This window comes from Cyclospora cayetanensis, unplaced genomic scaffold (genome assembly GCF_002999335.1).
Source record: "Cyclospora cayetanensis isolate NF1_C8 unplaced genomic scaffold, CcayRef3 CcayRef3_contig_100, whole genome shotgun sequence".
Classification (NCBI taxonomy): Eukaryota; Apicomplexa; class Conoidasida; order Eucoccidiorida; family Eimeriidae; genus Cyclospora; species Cyclospora cayetanensis.
In genome coordinates, this window is record NW_020312038.1 from 88647 (window position 1) to 108490 (window position 19844).

At 51.8% G+C, this 19844-nt stretch overlaps 4 protein-coding genes across 4 annotated transcripts; 3 read left to right on the forward strand and 1 right to left on the reverse strand.

Annotated features, from left to right (window-relative positions):
* The first annotated feature begins 78 nt into the window (after positions 1-78).
* On the forward strand, positions 79-3104 carry LOC34619363. Its single transcript, XM_026337787.1, has 10 exons — positions 79-347; positions 612-719; positions 877-1022; positions 1124-1239; positions 1342-1472; positions 1613-2018; positions 2114-2268; positions 2369-2497; positions 2590-2683; positions 3039-3104. Exons 1-10 carry the CDS (start codon positions 79-81, stop codon positions 3102-3104), a joined length of 1620 nt encoding a protein of 539 aa, XP_026193572.1.
* Positions 3105-3329: 225 nt separating this feature from the next.
* LOC113147410 (folate-biopterin transporter-like) lies at positions 3330-6072 on the forward strand. The gene is made up of 18 exons (XM_026337899.1): positions 3330-3410; positions 3705-3823; positions 3888-3965; positions 4021-4097; positions 4150-4210; positions 4267-4390; positions 4450-4485; positions 4542-4616; positions 4671-4770; positions 4827-4958; positions 5012-5135; positions 5191-5315; positions 5371-5453; positions 5516-5573; positions 5634-5790; positions 5849-5878; positions 5936-5943; positions 6002-6072. Exons 1-18 carry the CDS (start codon positions 3330-3332, stop codon positions 6070-6072), a joined length of 1539 nt encoding a protein of 512 aa, XP_026193684.1.
* Positions 6073-6146: 74 nt separating this feature from the next.
* LOC34619362 (dolichyl-diphosphooligosaccharide--protein glycosyltransferase subunit STT3A) lies at positions 6147-9623 on the reverse strand. The gene is made up of 10 exons (XM_026337908.1): positions 9425-9623; positions 8507-9246; positions 8148-8382; positions 7931-8029; positions 7191-7290; positions 7000-7096; positions 6825-6890; positions 6599-6724; positions 6294-6485; positions 6147-6206 (listed from the first exon to the last, which is right to left on the reverse strand). Exons 1-10 carry the CDS (start codon positions 9621-9623, stop codon positions 6147-6149), a joined length of 1914 nt encoding a protein of 637 aa, XP_026193693.1.
* A 1385-nt stretch (positions 9624-11008) lies between these two features.
* LOC34619361 lies at positions 11009-19313 on the forward strand. The gene is given in 15 exon segments (XM_026337916.1): positions 11009-11386; positions 11499-11999; positions 12198-12344; positions 12518-12634; positions 12798-13247; positions 13765-13929; positions 14244-14683; positions 14895-16059; positions 16249-16621; positions 16729-17373; positions 17638-17756; positions 17921-18050; positions 18085-18323; positions 18679-18866; positions 19139-19313. Coding segments are annotated over 15 exon segments (5232 nt in total).
* The last annotated feature ends 531 nt before the right edge of the window (positions 19314-19844 follow it).

Here is a 19844-nt window from a genome sequence, read left to right on the forward strand (position 1 = left end):
GAGAGCCGCACTGCATGCAACAATGAACGATTCCGGAGTTACAAATACCCATTTTTCGTCAAGCATGTGTGTGTAACAATGTCATTCCGCTGGTTGGCCCACATTCGGCCTCCCCTCCGGAGGGTGCCTCCCGGCGGCATGCTGCTCCAGGGTGGTATCGGGCCCCTGAGCTCTTATGCCGCTATTTCCCGGCAGCAGGAGGTGATTGGTGTCGAACAGAGGAGGCCATATTCCAACACGAGTGAAGGATGGGCATTCAAGAAGGTCCAATACACCAAGTACCGCATAGCGAAGCCGTGGACATCAGACACCCAGTTCGACGACCTCCTCCTCGCCGAGCCATCAAGGTAAGCCTGCAGAAATCAGTAGTGTGGCTTTCTATGGAGTTGTTCCGGTCTGAGGTGCATAGTAGGCTGCTGTCTGAGATCCATGGTGACTTTCACATCTGTAGAATACCCGCAATACGGCTGCGTTGAAGCCCTTCGTTTGCTTCCCCAAATCCGGTTCCTGCTATGCCCCCCTATCCGAAAGGCCCCCGTTCATAAATAAGTGTTTGCATGACCTGCAGCCATATGTGTCCCGCCAAAATTTTTTCTGTCTGCTTTCCTCAGAGAAGAGCTGGCAAAGTTTACAAAGGAGGCCCCACTTTTCCTTCGTTTCCTGAAGCTTATTACAGACATTGAGAACCGGCCTCGTGCCTTCATTGAGTTCGCGAAACGGTCGGCAAACTTCTTACTGTTAAATGGGAACACGCCATCAATTTACACGGAGTCACAAGTCTTGCAAGCCTACAAAGTCGTTCTGCCCTCTTTTACTGGACTCGCCTGTGTTGGACATCTAAGAGAGGCACACGTGCATTGTCTTGCTGGCTTTCAGATGCGAGAATGGACTGGTTGTTGAAAAGGATGCCTTTATAACAAAAGACGAGTTAATGAAGTGCATTTGGGAAAACGGCTTCTCGCAGAACGAGATGAATGCTTTTGAATTCGCGTTCCCCGCGGACTACAAGTTCCACTATCCTGGTTAGTCGGCTCGGGGGCTGAAAATTCGGTGCCGCCGTATAGGTGTGTCTATGAGGACTCGGTAGAAAGTGGGGCATTATTGTGTGTTCGTTTTGCTTCAGAACTGGCAGTGCTATTTGACTTACCGGAGGAGGAGTGCTATAAGTACTGCATCCGTCAGAGGGCAAAAGCGCCAGAGAAGCTAGTGGAGATCAAATATGAGAAGCCCAAGAACTTCGTAAGATGATGGCTTACTTGCATCTTGACTACCAACAAGCAGTGGGGTCATATAACCTGATCTTATAGTGAGTAGAAGGGTGTGTCTGGTGTAACTGTGCAGCTTTCAAGCTACGGACTGTGCTTCCTTGGTGTGTGGTTCGGCTTCTCCAACCAAGTACTAAGCAATGCATGGTTCTATTCAAAGACCTTCCCTTTCGGAGCGGTCTTCTACATGCTGGCATCCTACTTTTAGTAAGGATAATCGACCGCCCTATAAGCTTCTTACAGCAGAAGCGCCTGTGCATACTTTGGACGACTCTATAGCGAATTCAAACGATTAGTAAAACCGCAAGGTACGTGAGAAGTCCTTTTTTGCGTCTCTGCGCTTGCAGTCGGAATATTCGCGAATATCTGTGGAAGGAGGAGAAGGCGCTTGTACAGGGAGCCAAAGAACGCAAAGATGCAGGCGAAGAGTTGGTATACCGACAGATGAAGAAGTACGCAAGTGACGCCCGTTGCCTTGACTACCTTTCTGCTTTCAAAGGTGAGGTCCAGCAACAGCTGGCTGAATATCACGCGGCTGTGCTAGAGCAAATGAGGCAACGAATGGTCGAACGGATGACGAACAAGCTGATGGCGATTCAGCAGGCAGAAAAAGCGATTGAGGGATCTCTTCAAGAGGTTATTGTGCGAGAGATAGTTTATTCGTTCCAAAGGCAATTCGCGAAGGATCCGAAGCTGCAGGAGGCAGCTCTCAAAGCTGCAATTCAGAGCATTGCGGGCAATGCGACTTCAATGGTAAGTACAGAGCCTCAGGTTGCAAAATGCGTATACTGCATATGGCCCAACACTTTCAGCATGTGAATAGCGGTGAATGTGTAATTTTGATTCAGGATCCGGTAGGGGCTCATTTTATCGCATCTCTGAAAGAGTTGGAAAATGCGGATTTGGCAAAGACTACACCAAAGGAAGATGGGACTGTACTCGAACGAGTGACTGCCGTTTTCCAACGTCGGGAACAAGAGTTCCTCGAGTCATTTACGGTCAGGTGAGAATTGCCTGGCTGCAATTATCGTGTAGTGGTTTTGCCTGCCGTCTGTTCAAGCGTACGATGGTGAATCCTGTTTCTGGTTTCTTTTTCCTTTCAGCCCTGCAGAAGCGAATGAAGTTAAACAAATAGTGCAAAAGTGCAAGAATGGTGACGAGTATGATTTTTCTAAGCTCTCTGAGGAGGAAGCAACAAGACTAGATGCCCTCCAAGATATGATTCTTAATCGGTAAGCTTTTACAGGCAAAGCAATCCATTACACTCATCAAGCAGAGAACTGTTCATCGTTATAAGGCCACGATTACTGCTCTATTGTCGCAGCGTTGGATATGCAACTGTGACGGAAGCGGATATCAAGCCTCTTGAGGCTGTGGGTGCATCCGGTGTCCCCCTTGTCGAGCACGTTAACAACCAGGTGAGCCAATGATTCATGCACCAATATGGAGCCGTAGCATGGACACAGGAGCTGTCCGCTGTTTAATATATAGTGCGTTATTTACTTTCTAGCGTGATGTGCGATTATCATATTGCTAATGTTTGCCAAAACGTGACTTTTAGGAGCTCCCTTCTAATACCATTCGAAGCGGTATATACCGGGGGCACATTAGCAAGTTAGGCATAGGGCGGAGATTTAGTGTTTGATCGTATATAAGCTTGTTGGGCTAGCCTTTAGCCCCCAAATTAGAACAAAACTCGACGCGGACAGTAGCCCGCTTATCCCAAGCAAAGGCGATAAGGGAAAGCGCATAGGCTGTGCTGTGTCCCTTCAGCTAGCACTAGCGAAGGCGAAGATCCGAGCTGCTCGTTTGACATCGTTTGCAAGGTCGTTCGCTTGAGCGTGGATTCATGTTCAAGCTACACCTGACATCACCAGCAAGTGGCAGCCACTGGCCACCCCAGGGCTAATGCCAGCTATGGCAACGGCTGCAGCGTCAGTCTGTTTGAACAGGGCTGAGCTCTCATTATTCTTTGCTGAGATAACGGGATGAGCACCACGGGCAGCTTTGCTTAGTGTATTTGCGTTCGGTCCCGAATTTAAGGTTGCTTTTTACTTCTGCAAGATGAGGAAGCCACTAGTAGTAGCATGGGAACTAGTTACCCAGAGTGTTAATGCTTGCACAGGAAGGCCACCAGTCCACTATGCGTGAAACTGCTGAATAGTAATCGAGAATGCAGGACAAACAGCTGCTAATCGGCACACATGTCATTTATAACGAATCTTGTCATTCAAAATAGTGTGCGGATGTGAGGTGATCGATTCCCTTTTCCGATTAGTTGAGGTGTCTTGACACCTACCACGGCCTTACAAACTGTGCAGTCACAAAGTGCAACTCACCAAGCTCCACGAATCCGAACTTTTGCTTCCATACAGGGTCAAGATAGAATTATCTACGATTAAGGCACAACATTCCTCACTGGCGGGGCACATAAATGAGGGGGACCGCCATAAGAACCGCCTTAGGAGGCCGGGAGGAGGTCCAAGCGGTGGGTTGCATGAAAGCTTCTCCGGAACACAACATGTAATTCACGCCATTTTTCAGGCCGCAGGCACAGGGTAGGGCATGCAGGACACGTGGAATTCCATTGTGATTCATTTTCGTGGATACTTCGGCCTACAGGGAGACAAATGATAGTGTCCTTCCGCAACTCGCACGATCGGGATTCTGGAAAAAGCTGTCCTTTACACATTTTATCATGTATGCCAAATATCTTATTTGAGGCTCAATTTGTCTCGAACCATTAATTTTTTAGATATCTCGTCGGCTTCTCCGAAGGCCTGACGCATCTCGCGGCATTGGCAATCTACTATATGCTGAAGGATGACCTAGGTAGCGGAATACTAATAAAAAAGCCTCTTTGGTTACGTGATCTGTCTCATAGGCCTAAGCCCTGCGGAAGTATCAGCCCTGTTTATTGCTCCGGCTCTCCCTTGGGTTTTCAAGTCCGCAAATTGGCGTGCCACTGTAGCCGCAGCTGATAACATGTTTTACATTGCAGGCCAATATTTGCATTTGTTTCGGACTCATACCCTATCAATGGCTCTCGTAGAAAGCCCTATATGGTTGGATTCAGCTTGCTGGAAGGAATGGGGTTCGTCATGATGGGAACGTTCCCCACTCATGTGAGTTGCATTGGCAATTGTTTCTTCGGGGAATTAGACGATGCTTCCATTCTTTACAGATCTTGACCGCACTAATGGCCCTTTTCTTAATATCAGTAAGCATTTAAAACAGGTGTGCACAAATTTGTATAGGGAAGAATTTGTTTTGCAGGTCTCCGCAGCTTTCTGTTCAGCAGTGGCCGAAGCCTTAGTCGTAGAAACTACGGCTGGGCAGACAATGGACCAGGCAAGAACGCCACTACCGCAGCCAATACTCAACCTTTTGGATGCGTGTGTCCAGAGTGCAGAAAACGTGTCTGACTTCATCACAGCGAAAGCGCTTGGAAGTCTCATTGTCGCGTACTTGTCCGGCTACTTGCTTGAGCGGACATCTAAGCAAAGTAAGTTATATGGTGTTGAAGCATGAGAGAGGAGGCATCTCGCTGTGGCTACTTAGGTATTTTCTTGGCAACGGCTGTTTTCCCGTTGTCCATCTCCTTTATCACCTTATTCATGGACGACATCAGCGAATCTACAACTTATGATATTAGGAGCCAGTTGCGTATGCTCATGCGATTCCTCAAGCAATGTAAGCAACTCTGGCTACTGTCTGCCCTATGAAAGCCACTAATTGCCTTCAAGCCGTCATTTGGGGACCCGCACTGTACATTTTTGCCTATATGGCGGGGCCGGACTATGACGATGCTCTCTTTTTCTACTTCACGAACAAGCTCGGCTTCTCCCCTACTTTCATGGGAACCCTGAGGTGAGGTTTCGACTTGCTTGTGCATTCTTTTCTGTGAGTAAATCTTCGCCCCTAGGTTCACCTACGGCATTGCTGCGCTGGTTGGGGTTGTCCTCTATCGTTTTTTTTTCAAAAACTCCGGTTTCCGGAAAACCCTTCTGGCAACAATTCTAGTAGCCGTGCCTATCTACGTTTCACCCAGTATGGATTCTTACACGCGTCCTTGCTCATATATTCCTGCTCATTGCGATACCAGTCCTTCTTACAACAGGAGCCAACAGAACCATGGGCATTAGTAACAAGGCGTTCGTTCTCAGTGGAGGCTTCCTCATTGAAGCTGTGAGCAGGCTTCACATAAAAGTATCCTCTCAAATTCCACTGTAACCGCTGCTCCCGGGCAGACTGCAGAGATCCAATTGCTTCCTCTTCTTGTCCTTACTGCTTCGATCTGCCCGCCTGGTGTGATTGATGCTTATTAAAGAAGATTTTCCACATGCAAAACACCATAAATCTACACAGGTCTCGAGGGCAGTGTCTATGCGGTGATGATGTCGGTTAGGAACACTGGAGCCATGGTGTCCCGAGGAATCAGCGCCCTCCTGACGTACACAGCCGGTATCACTTCAACAAACTTCACACATCTAACTGGATACATCGTGCTTTGTGGTGCAAGCCTGTAAGCATCTACTAAGTACTCGCATCATGTCAGCTACATCTTCGACTACCTTACGCAGCCTCATCCCTCTTATATTTTTGGAATATGTGTAAGTTTATTCATATTCCTCGAAACCTAGCACAACTAGATGCGCATTTTCTTGTAGGCCCGATGGTATGCCCATTCACGCGAGACGCCAATCTGCGTTTGCGTCACGAAATTTGTTTCGCAGACGCGGAAGTGGAAAGAGTGAAGCAGTATCACGACTCGCTCTACGCCAAGATTCGCCAGCAAACCGCATAAGAATGCTGACACCCCGCTTGGGACCTTTGTATTGGGTGCCTCTTGCATGCACGGCTCTGTACACTATTCCTCTATTAAAGTGCACTTTCGATGGCGTTATGCATCTTTGTATCCCGGTCGGCTCTCTTGCGAACCTGATTGTACACGCAACAACGCGATGTATCATAATTAAGAGAACGCGGCAGCAACACACATCTAGGTGACGGAGTCATTATACATACCTTATAGATGCGAACAACCCAGTTTTCGGTGGTATAGACCTCCTCGAAATGCTTTAGTCGTATAGCAGTGCTATCGATTTGAACTTTCCTCGCAAAATCAAAGCCTTTCGTAGCTTGAGAGAAACGGTGATAACTCAGCTTGTACATCAGGCTTCTCTTGAGACTACTTGGGGCTTCACTGCCTACAGTGAACTGAAACACAAAGCAGAGATTGAAAGGTCGTCAAAATTTACCGGACCATCTTTGAACGTAAGATGCGTTCGTTCGCAGCAGTGAGTAGTTCTATTTGGCTTATTTTGCTTTACCTGCCCTCGAGGACCCAGAAAGTTCGACTGCTGGATCCTCGGGAATACACCAGAAGCAATGCGGACCATCCAAAGTAGTTTATTGAGGTCATCGCTCGCAAAACGCGCCAATCCGCCGAAAACCACCTGTGCACAAGAATTCGTGGCGTGTGCATACATGAAAATTATCAGGCACAGTACAGTGGTTTTGTGAGCACGCTGGAGCAGCGCTGTTGCGGCTACTCACGAAAATATAGTCCACATCCAAGTCCTGGGCAATATTGTACGCTTCAGATTCCTCCGACGCGAATGCCTAAACAATTGAAAGACATAATTTACACCATGTACACCAATCAGGCATGGCACCTGCATTTTTGCACATGGCCGTGAAGAAAACTAAACAAAGACTTAAGGATGCTTACAAGTCCGACGGTTGCAATGTGGGTGCTGTTCCATGTGTTATTGTCCACAAGAACTGTCCGATTGCCAACTTCCGACAATTGATATCCGTAGTCCCACCTTCAGACATAAGAGGCACAAACTCTGTGCTTCCAACATGACATGCCACAGTCGAAGGGAAAATTTAGCGGGGATGTGGCTGCCGAGTACACACCAAGACATAATTTTTGCTTTGGGGTGGGTGTTTTGACGAAACCAGTGGTAAGCTTCATGGAAATCATCGGGCTTTGGCATGTTGGTACGGCCGATTGGCCCTCCTGTGTAAAAGAGAACAAGAGCACCGCACAGTATTTCTCTGAACTGTAGTCTTATGTGAAGCAGATGGGCTTACGAACACATGCAATCCTGCACACGTGCATTCACGTAAGATAGCACGATACTTCAAAGCCATTCGACATTGATTCCATTGGTATTCCATGCAACAGCCTGCGGTTTAGCCTCCTCCTGCAGTGACTGCCTCTGTTAGCGGGACTAACCGAGAAAAATACTTCGGTTGGAATAAATAGTAGAAGATAACCACGTACAGTGGATCACATACTGAAAGACGAATCCGCAGCACATCAACTACGGCATGTGAGTGCGCAGTCAGCAGCCTCATAGATTCGTACGAGGCAAAAAGTGGGGAGTTTCGGAGCTAGACGCTTACCATAACACAAAGCCAAAAGAATATTACTAATGCGGGGATAGACAGGGTAAGTGGAATTTTAAGGCCAGTCGGTTTCTTGTTTTGTATTATGGGCTGCGGAAAACAGTAGATGCACCACCTAAACGACGCAAAGAGTTGAACTTGGGCCTTGGCGCACTGCACTTTCGATTTCGATGTACACGCTTAGACACTTCAACAGGAACTAACCGACGTAGAGGGTTGCAAAGACCCTGCGCAGCATCCCTGACGAGAGTGAACGAGAATTCGAGTCACAAGAAGAGACGCTCCGAACCCGGCAAGCATGGAAGCAGCCGGAGAGAGGACCAGCATCAATCTGACCATGACAGCTGCGCAGATCGCAAGCATTTCCTCCTGGAAGGTAAATCTGCCATGCAGCTAAACTAACGGAGTTGGAAGCGGGATCGGATATGTGGTCACACAGCGACCAGGTCTCTTGCCTCTCACCAGAAAAGTAGCATGCAAGGACGCCATACAGCCCGATGAAGAATGATCCTCCTCCCCTTTGCAGCGCAATAATGAGACCCAATGGGGCAAGAAAGATGTTCATATGGAGGTCGAGGAAATAAGACGCCCACGTTGTCGGCTGATGCTCCGACACGGAAGCTATTATCGGAACATATTTGGTTGCATAGGTTGGATCCAGCAAGGTTAGGGATCTCGATGACCAAGCAGTTTTGCCCTGTGCATCACAAGAGCGAAGGGGTGAGAGGGCTATCTAGTGCAGCACATCCACTGCATGAAAAGTGCAATCTGCATACTAGGTAGACTCTATCTAAAGAGCGGCGGCCATTCAGAAGGCGTACCGTTAGTGCCAGTGCACCCACGGCAATGACCAGCAACGCCGCAGTCAAGCCCGCAACCCATTTTCGGAGATCCTTTACTGCAGTTGCTGGAATTAATCTCGACGCAAATTGAGATACCCCAAGCGCAACGACGAACAGAAAGACTCCGTGGCTTGCCATATGCTCTGAGCTCCAGAGAGCGGTGAAGTTCAGAAAGGGCACATTGATGCACAGGGCAGTCATAGTAATATAGAAGACAATGTAGGCGACGTGGTGCCTGGGCGTCGCTGACCCAAGCACCGTGAGCGCGACCATATGGACGGCGATCGCATTGAGCAGAAAAACATAGCCTCCCCAAGCCGTTGCCATATATGCTGATGGAATAGCCGTCAAGAATGCTGAAAACATGGATCCGCTTTTGATGGCTCGAGTCCACTGGTAAAATCCAGATAGCATGGCGAATATTGCAACGCATTCGTTGTCGTAGGACCCCACCAGCGAGGTCTTCACATAGGCAGGGGATATCCCGGCAAATAACGCGGCGAATAAGCCAGCACTGCGCGATCCACTGGCGTGCTTGGCGAAGCAGTGTGCAATCAGCGCATTCAAACAGGAAAATGCCGGTGGGAGAAACGAGGAAACGGTAGACACGCGAACAACTACTCCTAATAGCCGCAGCACGCGGTAAAATACGTAGGAAGTTGTCATTAGGCCCGGGAAAAGCGTTTGACCCACTGGACGGCCAAGCGGATACCAGCTCGCTGAGAAGCATAAAACAAGGCGCATCTCTGCCTATCGATCAAAGTTTTTGGTTCGCAGATGCCTGCTGAAGCCTTCAGCCGGCGTGCAGTTTGTTGGGCAGGCCATGTTTACCGTTAACCCGGTATTTTTGCGTCGCGCCTTCTGCAGGTATTGAAAGGGGAATAGTGGAATACTCACAGTCATCATACCAATTCCAGAACTCTGTGAAACCCTCTTTGGCAAGGTACTTTGTGGCTCTGTGGTTGAAATACGGGTCAAAATCGTAAACGGTTGATTCGCCACGTATGGCGGGGAAAAGGCGGATAAAAAGGCACATGAGAACGATTTGAAACAGGCAGATAACCTCGAGAGTCGTACTCCATCGCTTCCCAGCCATTCGAACCTAAATTCAAGAATAATGCGCCCTTAGTGAACTGCGTGAAAAATGCATATATTAGGCGTGTGGCAGCAGTTCTTAGTGAGAAGGGCACCAGAGTTCAATATGCTGAAGTTCCGAACAACCGATGAGCCTGTAGCAGGATGTGCTCGTATACAAATCCAGGCTCAAACAGCACGCAATCGGGATTTACCTTGCTGACTGCAGAGCTGAGGAAAAGACGGCGCAGAATATATTCCAGAGACATGCCTCCTGTGGGCAGGCTCGCTGCTTGGAAAGCAGTTTGCGAGTCTGCGGAGCCCGTCGCCATCATCAGGAGAAGCGTGGAAACCTGCGCGGTGCGTTTTCACTGTGTTTCATGCACAGACACAGGAGTGGTTGCTGGTTCGGGCATGAAGCAAACACATACTGCAGCAAATGCGCATGCCACAACTTGCGAAGAGCCAAATCGTCGGTTCTATGGTGACTCGTAAATCCAGCTTGGATCGTGTGTGCCTTCTCAGTAGACCTGCGAATATCTCGTTAGCAGCGCCGCGATGGAATGGCGCGCTGGGGGGCCTGAAGCGAGAGCAGGTCGGGAGGTTTTACGGCCAGCAGTCCAGATGTTGCTGCATGATCGCACGTACCGGGTGTTCTGCAGTAGTCGGCGCCGAGACACGAAGCTGCGTGAACATCTCTGCAGGAGATGATGCCCAGCGCTGCCGAGATTGAATTTGTGGGTCACGTCGCACTCATGCCCGTTCAGGTGCTCCCCCTTCTATAAAGGGCGGGATGAATAAAACGCATCAAAAAAGCCAACAGTTTTCACCGCTTCGGCTTGCAGCCTCCAGGGTGTCGGTGGTAACGGGGATGGGCAGCCAGATGGTCCACGTACTATTGGGGTGGGCCCCCCACGGGCCCGCCGTATCGAATGTGCGCTGCCCACTGATTGCTAGCCGTTCACAAGGGAGGATTTATCGATGCAAAATCGCAGTCTCTCTATGTGCTTTTGCGCTTTATGTCGCATTCTTTGCCCCCTCTGCGCGGGAGGGGAGGGTGCGACGACATAGCATAGCCTACTCCCCGTAGATCATTAAGCTCTGCCCTTCAGTGTGCAGTCTCTTTCTTTCTAATGTTTCCTCTTTCGCCGCCCTCATGCAGCCCTCTCCCAACTCCTCTGATATGCGTGTGTGCGCCGAAAGGCCTACACACGTTGCTGCGGCAGACCTTAGAACCGGACGCAACGAACATCCGTGGCGTGCGGCAACGCCTCAGCTACGTCTTCTGCGACGCCAGCGAGGTGCGCTTGTTTGAACGCCGTCGCCTCCGTGTGTGGCCATCCGAGAAGTAGCCCCTAATGCCTCAACTATCCAGGGGTGGGCCCTCCCTTGCCTCGACGCCTAAACATGCAAAGGACCATAGGGGGACGGCCTTCTATATGTTGTTTTTTTGCCACTTTTTGTGGAATTCAGACATGCGAGCACCGAGAAGCACCACTGGACGCCGGGTCTGAGGACACGCCGCAGCATGAGCCGCCAGCACCCTCCACTCTCTCCGTTGGAGTTTCGCTCCCGTCGGATCCTATGAGCGGTAAAGGCCGTCAAGAAGAACAGACCTGGCCTCGGAATGATCCTCCTCCTGAGCAGGAGAATAAGGCTGGCACTGCTGATAAGTGCGTCTCCGTGAGAATTCTTTTCCCAGCAGATGCGCCTGGGTCAGTACCAAGACGCGAAAAAGGTTCTCAGCGCAGGAAGGTCGTGCCCATAGAGCACCTCATGAACAAGGTGAGTGGACGATGCAGGGAGCCTCGTGAATCGCTGTGCAGACACCGCGCAGAAAATTTCGGGAGGAGTGGCATCGGGCATCTTCGAGCATGTGTGAAACACGCCTGTGCAGGGCTTTCTCAAGCACAATTGGATGCATCGGATGCGAACAGAGAGACCATCCTGCCTCATTCTGTGCTTCGATTGGCGACATGTCTACGACGTTGGGGTTCCTAGTTGCTGCGGATGCTGCCGCAAGTTTACCGCTCCAGTATGTTCCGAAGGCGGTCCAACGCCGCAAGCGTGTGGCTCCGAAGTTGTGAGATGTTGCACTCGCAACGGCTGTCTAAGGCCGTTGGAGCCTCAACAAGAAGACGTCTCCAGTCTAGGAGAACATGGGGATGCAGCACGCACACCAAGAGGAGGCGTCCCTCCCCTTGGTGTGCGCGCTGCATCCAGTGCGGGGAATCCCCCTTCGTCTCTTCAGACTGGCGCATCAAAAATGCCTGGCGTCTCTGCCGAGATACGTAGAGGCGCAAAAGGACGCGAAGTTGCCGCTGCCGAGGCGGAAGCTATGGCCACCATCGAGTTCTTCCGCGAAAAACTCCAGAGACGGATGACAGTCCCCAAGATGGTGAGACGGTCGCTCACAGGAAAGCGAGCATTCGATGCGCTATGAAGAGGCGCCTCTTCATCAAGACCGGCAGCCTCATGGCGATGCGCGATGATGCATGATCGTTTCTAGGCACCTATTGGGTCATAGGCGTACTTCTTCCTCTTGCGACTCATAACCGGCGAGACAGCAGCGAAGGGCATGCGATGTGCGCCTCAGATCGTATTTGTTATACTGCCAGCCGGCATGGAAGATCCGCAGTCTGCGGTGGGCTTCTTGAAAAAGCTGAATCCAGCAGACATTGCCGCCATTTTCATTACATGCGGCGTTGATGACTTGAAAACTAAGTTGGAGAAGCTCGAGCAGGTGAGAAACCGTGGCGCTCTACAGTGGGCCACGTCACATTGCTGTATGTTGCTCTCTCAGCCCTCTTTTTGACTCACCTCTAAACTCTTCCATTCCGCCTCACCTCCGCTGCATGCTGAGCGTAGAAGAAAGCCCCTCCAAGTGTTGTGTGTGTCTCCTGGAGGCCACTACAGGTCTGCTTTGAATGCAGCGGCGAGTACTACGAAAACGAAGCGCGGAGGTATCGAAAGCAAACGCAAGTGACGTTCAAAGGCGACAGATCCCAAACAAGTGCTTTTCACGTTTACCAGGTGCGTCTTGTCCTCACTGGTGAGCGCCTTTTTTCGTGCGAGCCGTCTCAGGTGTCTCTTCGCGTGGTGACTGCTTGCTCGCTTGGTGGTGCATGATGGCGGGGAAGATAAATCGATCGATCGATTGGCGCTTGTGTGCGCACTAAATTTCTGCTTCCTTCAGACCAGAGGCCTTATAAAGGCCGGCTATATGCTGGAGTTTGGCCAGCAACCCCACGCGGCAATGAAGAACTACATCACCGCTTGGCAGTTCCTCACCGGCTATCCACAGATGGCCCCTGCCCTCGAGCGCATGACTGTCTGCAACCTGATCAGCGTGCGCATGTACCCCATGTATTTCAAAGCGAAGGAGCCAGCCAAGGCGGCTCACCATGCACGTGAACATCGTGCAGTCTTGCGAGAAAACCTCCCCGAGTCGCCCCTCCAGGGATACTTGCTGCCATTGTGGCTAGCACAGCTCCACCAGCTGCTCGCTGAGCTGTGCGAAGACGCCATGCAGGCGGATGCCTCCTCTCTCGACACGCGCGACGTGTGGCAGCTTGCTGGCTTTCACTATCAAGCTGCTGCTCGGTACCTCCAGCAAGTCAGGATCTGGATCAGAACTGCAAAAACAGCGAACCCGCCACCCTCCATGAAAGGCGGTCTGGGAATGCCCTCCGAATGGCTAGGAAGGCCAAACACCCTTCAGGTCAGTATAAAAATAAGTCTAACTGGCTCTTCTTTATTCGCACACACAGACACATAGACACATAGACAGACACACAGACAGACACATAGACACACAGACACAGACAGACACACATACACACACGCAGACACATAGACACAGACAGACACACATAGACACAGACAGACAGACAGACACACACACACACACACACACACACACACACACACACACATAGACACACACACATAGACACATAGACACACACACATAGACACATAGACACACACACATAGAAATAGACAGACACACACATACATAGACAGACACACATACCACACGTGCCTTCGAAACCAAGTAGCAGCGCAAGCAAGCACGCACGGTGTTGGACTGAGCGTGGGCATGCGCGCTGTCATGGAAGCTTGTGCCTTAGTAGTCGTTGGTGCGCATGCTCACTGCACAGCATGGGATTGCTGCGTTCACAACCTCTAGTGCACCAGAAGATGAAGCCGCGGCTGCAGCAGCGGCTCAGGAAGAAGTCTTCCTACGCTTCATTTTCTTCTTTAATGAGGCCCAAGTGCTCACGCATGCAACGCATCTGCTGTCCAAAGCGCACATTGCCTATAAGGTTGGTTTTTACAAGCGACAGCCCAAACCTGTAGATCCGCGGCCCTTCAAAGCGGCAGCACTCGAGGGTTTGTGTATGTGTATGTGTATATGTATGTGTATGTGTATATGCATGTGTATGTGTTCATGTATGTGTATGTGTTCATGCATGTGTATATGTTTGTGTTTGTATATGTGTATATGTATGTGTATATGTATGTGTATATGTATATGTATATGTATATGTGTGTTTCGAAAGCTCCTGCTGTCTGTGTTTTTGCATGGCTTCTTATTATTATGTGAAGCTAGTGGATTTGGATGTGCTGCGTGTTGCAGCTTGTTGGCGGCTGCCGCAGCTGTCCGATCTTAGCGTGCGAGCTTGCCGATGCAATGTTCGATGGGCATAGGATGATGACGGCTCGTCAGCTGTACTTCACGCTCGCCACAGCCTTTGCCTCAAAAGCGCATGGTAATTGCTCCTCGTGGCAGCTTGAAGGTAGGGCTAGTGAGGCGGAGAGTGGGGTAGCGGGTGTGCGATCGCCGCAGCAGCAGCACAAGTCTGCACAGGGGTGTCGTGAAGAAGGGCTGGAAAACCAGTGTTTCGTGAGTGCGAGGCTTTCTCCTTCGCATGCGCCAGATGCCGATTACGGCCCTTCGACCTATCCCGTGGCAGTTGGCTCAAGGCCTTCAGACACCTTCAGCCCACCAGCACTAGACGACTCGCAACTGCCTGTTGAGGGGCGAATACGGCTCTTGGGACCGACGAAGAATACAGGGTATGGAGGGTTGCGCGCGCAGGCAGGGGCTCGCTCGTTGTTGGCTGCGGCTCGATAGAGTCTTCTGGGGAGTGCAAGGATCGAGTCGGCTGCAAAAAGTGGAGTATCGGGTCGAATGTATGTAAACGCATGCACGGAGGGCAGCAGGCAGTGGCGTGCGGCGTCATGTGTGTATATGCATGCGTGTGGATGTATGCGTGTGGATGTGCAGCTGGTGGCCCTTGTATTGGTATGTGCTCGCGAGACTCACATTGTGCGTCTCGTATTTGTTGTCGGTTCCTCCAGCGAAATTTCTTTTCGAGGCTGCGCATGTTGACCCCCATTTCAGCTCGGCAGTGGGGGAGTCGGCGTCGAATCCGCCTTCTGGAGAAGAAGGGCAGCAGTCCCTCCCACCTCCTGGCCCTTCCAAACCTTGCGCCTCCTCCCTCTATACGGGGGCAGTCGTCTCTGCAGGGCCTGTGGCGGATGCGGAGAGCTGCCGCGTCGCGTTGAAGGCCTCCTTCGAGATGCTCAACATCCTTGCGCTGCGGGAAAACCTTGATGACCCTTGCGGCGCGAAGCGATCGCAAATGGCCGTGTTTATAGCGCAATTGCTGCCGTTTTTGCGGCCTTTCGAGCAGCCGCAGGGGGGGAGACGGTGGCTTTTTCACGTCAACCTGCATGCAGTGGTGATCTGGACGGACTTCAGCTCCGAGTTGCACTTCGGCCTTCCGCTTTCAGGCAGTCGGGGGGAAGAGGAAGCCGCGCAGCGAGAAAGCTCAAGATCCCTCGAAGAGGCGGCTCAGCAGGCAGGCACGGGGGGGGGGGGGCCAATTGGCAAAGGCCTCCTTATAGGCAGGGTGTGCTTTCAGCATCGCCTCGGATGTACTCTCGTGGTACTACGCAATGCCGAGCTGGTAACAACTCGCGGAAACACTGCGGCTTGCCACCTCGAAGCCGTCTCGAGCAGTGCAACTCAAGAAGAGGAAAACCACGCGTTGGAGAACAGCGCAGAAGGGGCGTTCACTGACGCAGTGGGGGGCCTCACGCTATCCCACGGCGTGCCCTCCTGCTTTGATGTCTATCTGAACAGCCGGGAAGTGCGAGAAATTAGCGGATCCACTTTGCGTGCAGTGCGCCTTTCTTGGGCGTCATGTCCTTCCGTGTGCTTCCAGCTAGCCACCGTGTGCTCCCTCGAGAAGGGTTCCTCCTCGTGCCGTCCCCGTGGTGCAGTAGCGGAGGCTTCCTGCGATGGGGTCGTTCCCCGCAGCTGCTGGCCGCCTTCGATCCAACGTGCCGCGCGATTTCACAACGTGTGCACCCCTTTGCCGCCTCTGTGCGACATAGAACGGCCTGCACTCGCAGAGCCATGTCTGCCATCGCTGCGTCTCTTTAAGGTGCGTGGCTGTGCCGCGTGGCCGGTGCGTGTAGGATGCATGCAGCCTTCCCTGAAAAAGAAACCCTTTTCCGAAGCCTTCGCGCCTCCTAATTGGCTGCGCCGTAAGGAACCTTCAAGCCTTCCATGAGCTACCTCCTCGAGTTCTGTGTGTGGGGGTGTGGCGTTGCTTGCGTCTGTCAAATGCCAGAATTCCCTACAGCTTTCTGTCGGTGCCGGCGCCCTGTCCAAGTACGTGTGGATCGGAGAACTCGCGCCGTTCGCCGTCCAGCTGGCGATACAGCAGAGCTGGACGGCCTTCAGGTTCAGCATCGGCGTGCAGTGCTCTGCCTTGGCGTCTGGCGGCGATCCCCCAGCTGAAGGATCGTCACTCTTGGAGGACGTGTTTGAGGCATACGTTCTGGATGGTGCCACAGCGGCACTCACGGATTCTCAAACTGAAACAAGGCCTCCGCTTGCGGAGGTCTTGTTTCCAGCAGACAAACGTGGCTTGCTCGGCTCTTCCCGCCTCCTGCGCGTTCCCACTCGCGGAGTAGCCGGCTTGCCTTTTGCTGTGTCAGGCAGTACGGGTGTGAGGCTCGCGAGTGGCTCAGGTGCGTGGCGGCTCTGATTGTTGTCGTCCTCTGCAGGCCCTGTGTTAAGTGTCTACTGACATCTACACCGCCTGCAGCAGACAGACAGACCAGTCTACTGACATCTACACCGCCTGCAGCAGACAGTCCAGTACACGCCTCTTCTGCGTGCAGCAGCTCTGCGGCTGCACCGTATAGAGAGTCCGTTTCGGGGGAGCCGCTGCAGACTTTTGACTTCACACACTGTGTGGCTGTTTGCGCAGGACAAGAGACAGCGAACTCGGATCGCGAGGCAGCACCGGCATTTCCCCTTGTGTTGGACCTAAGCGACCAGCAGTGCAACTTCGTGCATGCGAACGCAGAAGCTGGGAGCAACAACGAGCAGCCCGAAGACGCACTCGCACAGGGAGGGCGCAGGGATGCATCCCGAGGAGGCAGCAAAGTTTTCTGCATTCCCATGTTGATTCGTCTGCGCCGCGCGGGAACCTTTGAAATTTGCGTCACTGTGGACGTGGCTGCAGACGGCATCATTCAGAAACTCACGACACGTAGCGTCGTGGAGTGCCAGCGCAGCGTGGAGGCTTCCTTCACAGCCGTGTCTTTCCCCCTTGTAGAGAAGGGGGGGAGGCCACGCGACGCTCGTTGCATCAGCATCACGAATGTTTCAAGCCTTCCGCTGCAGCTAACCAGCGTTGAGCTTCTCGGACTTGCAGAGCACGACATCCGAGCTCCCACTTCTCCAGGTACGCCTCCTGCAGCGGCCAGCGGCATCTTCTCCCTTAGCTGCTAGCCTTAGCTGCTTGTGTTGCATCTCCTGAGGGCGCCTTTAGAGGGGGCGCCGTGTGCAGAATATAAAGACTCTCGTTGTCGCTGTGCTTCCTTCGAAAACAAAATGCTGAAACAAACTCAGGCAGCCGTCCATCGGGCTGCCTCCCGCCGCCGCTACGACTGTCATAGGTGAAGCAGCGCTGCGCCGATCCTTGAAAATCACTGTGCGCCCTTCGCAGCAACATTTACTCAGCGTAGGCTCGCCTTGACGGCTCCAGAGATGCTGCCTTGCTGCTTGCTGCCAAACGAATCATGGTCGGGACTTGCGGTGGCCCTCGACGCAACTGTTCAACATGCAGTATGACGACGTGCTCTTCTTACTCTCAAAATCACGCGCCTCCCCTCTTCTCTTGTCATCCTCTTCCCTTCGCTTCTCCCCCTCCCCCGACCCTCATGATTCTGCACAGGCTTTGAACGAACGAGAATCTCGCAGTCTTCCGTAGGCTATGTGATCTTTTGCAGGTGCGTTTGAAGTACTCCAGAACACCTGAAGATCTGCCTCTTCCGTTTCGTTGCCTGGACGGGGGCATCACGGAGAACCTGAGTGTCGTCAGTCTTCCACGAATGCGACTTCCCTGCAGCATCTCCTCTCGCAACAGGTTCTGCGTAGCGCACGCATGCAAGAGGTGGTGCAAGCGCTCGGGTGTCTGCATACCTATGCATGTATGCATATATGCTTTCGACTGACATGCATGCGTTGGACTGAACCTGTTCTGCGCATGAACTGCAGGTGCGACTTCCGGAGATCATCAAATCCGTTTCCCTGCAGTACTTGCAGATCGCTTTGAAGTGTCCCACTACCGCCTGTGTCGGAGTGCCGTTTGCATTCTCGGCAGCCTTTGAAAATTTGACTCGGGAGGCGATGGTAGGAGACCTGGATTTGTATGCCAGGACGCTGTGAAGCGGTTGCATACACGCACAGCGTGTATCTCTGTGTATGTGTGTATCTCTGTGTATGTGTGTATCTCTCTCTCTCTCACCTAGAGGGCACAAGGGTTCAGTTTTTGATAGTTGTATTCCTAGGCAGAATGGTCAATTGCGTCCTCATTGTGCCTCCAACCATAGAAAGGCACAGTCTGCAAGTTTCGCCTCATTTTATCGCGCTGCTGTCTGGGTGGATACGTATGCATGTGTGAAATTGTCTATCCATATGTGTATATGTATGCATGTGTGTCTATGTATGCGTACATACATATACATATGTATGTGTATGACGGCAGGAGCTGGCCGTCTCTCTGTCATACCGTCCTGACGGCGCCCCTTCCAGCGATACCGGTGACTCTGGTGGTCGCAGCTTCGTGTCACAACTTCCCGACTGCCCCTTTATGATTGGAGGCACAATAAGGACGCAGATTATCATTCTGCCTAGGGATACAACTGTCAAGCATTGGACCCTCGTGCCCTCTAGGTGCGAGAGAGATAAATATATATATATACCGGCATACATACATACGTACCTACATACGTATATACATACATACATGCATACTTACGTACATACATATGCGATACACGGGATACACGCTATGCATGTGGGTGTAAGGACATTGCAAGGGGCATTCTTCGTATGACCATGATCTGAAGGGGTTCTTTCTAGCCTATGGCCAGTTGCAGGCAGCGCCTGCACAAAGGCCATCGTGGGATCCTGACGCGCGCGCATGTTTTTGTTTTTTATCGCAGGCCAGGATCTTTCGCGTTGCCGACTGTGTTGGTGGAGGGCAAAGTGAAGCCGCTTGGCGTCGAATCGCGGAGGGGTCCGGCAGCAGCAAGCGAGGTCACGAGCGACAACGATGGCCAAGCCCACTGGGAGTGCGCGTCAGACTCAGCGCGTGTTGTTGTCTTTTCAAAAACGTGAAGCTTGTGGAACGCAGGTTTCGAGCAGTGTGCTTTCCCCCCCCCCAACTCCCCCTCGGCTGTCAGGAAGAGCTAGAATATCGTCCGTCCGTCCCTCCCTCTTATCCGTTCATTGCATGGCTTAAGTTTGTGCGGGGGAGGCTCAAGACGCGCGCTATCAACGCTTCTTGGTGCGTGAAGGCTCCACATTGCTCGCTCACCGACCCTTCCGCCCTGGTCGAGGATGGGAAAGCCGCGTATATATATATATATATATATATATATATATATATATATATATATATATATATATACGGCGTGCCGCTACTTACTTGCGTTGACGTGTGTGGGTAGTGTGACTTCACGAGGTTTAGAAAACCGAATTCTAGTGCACCTGCCTGGCAATCGGCGAGCATCGGAGAGGTATCCAGATTTTCTCTTTTTGCCTCCAGTCAACTAGTGCGGCAAGGGATATACTCTTCACTGCGCGGCGCCCTGCCCGCCCGCTTGAGGCGCAAGCAACAAACAGCACTCCCTCAAACACTGCCAGTGC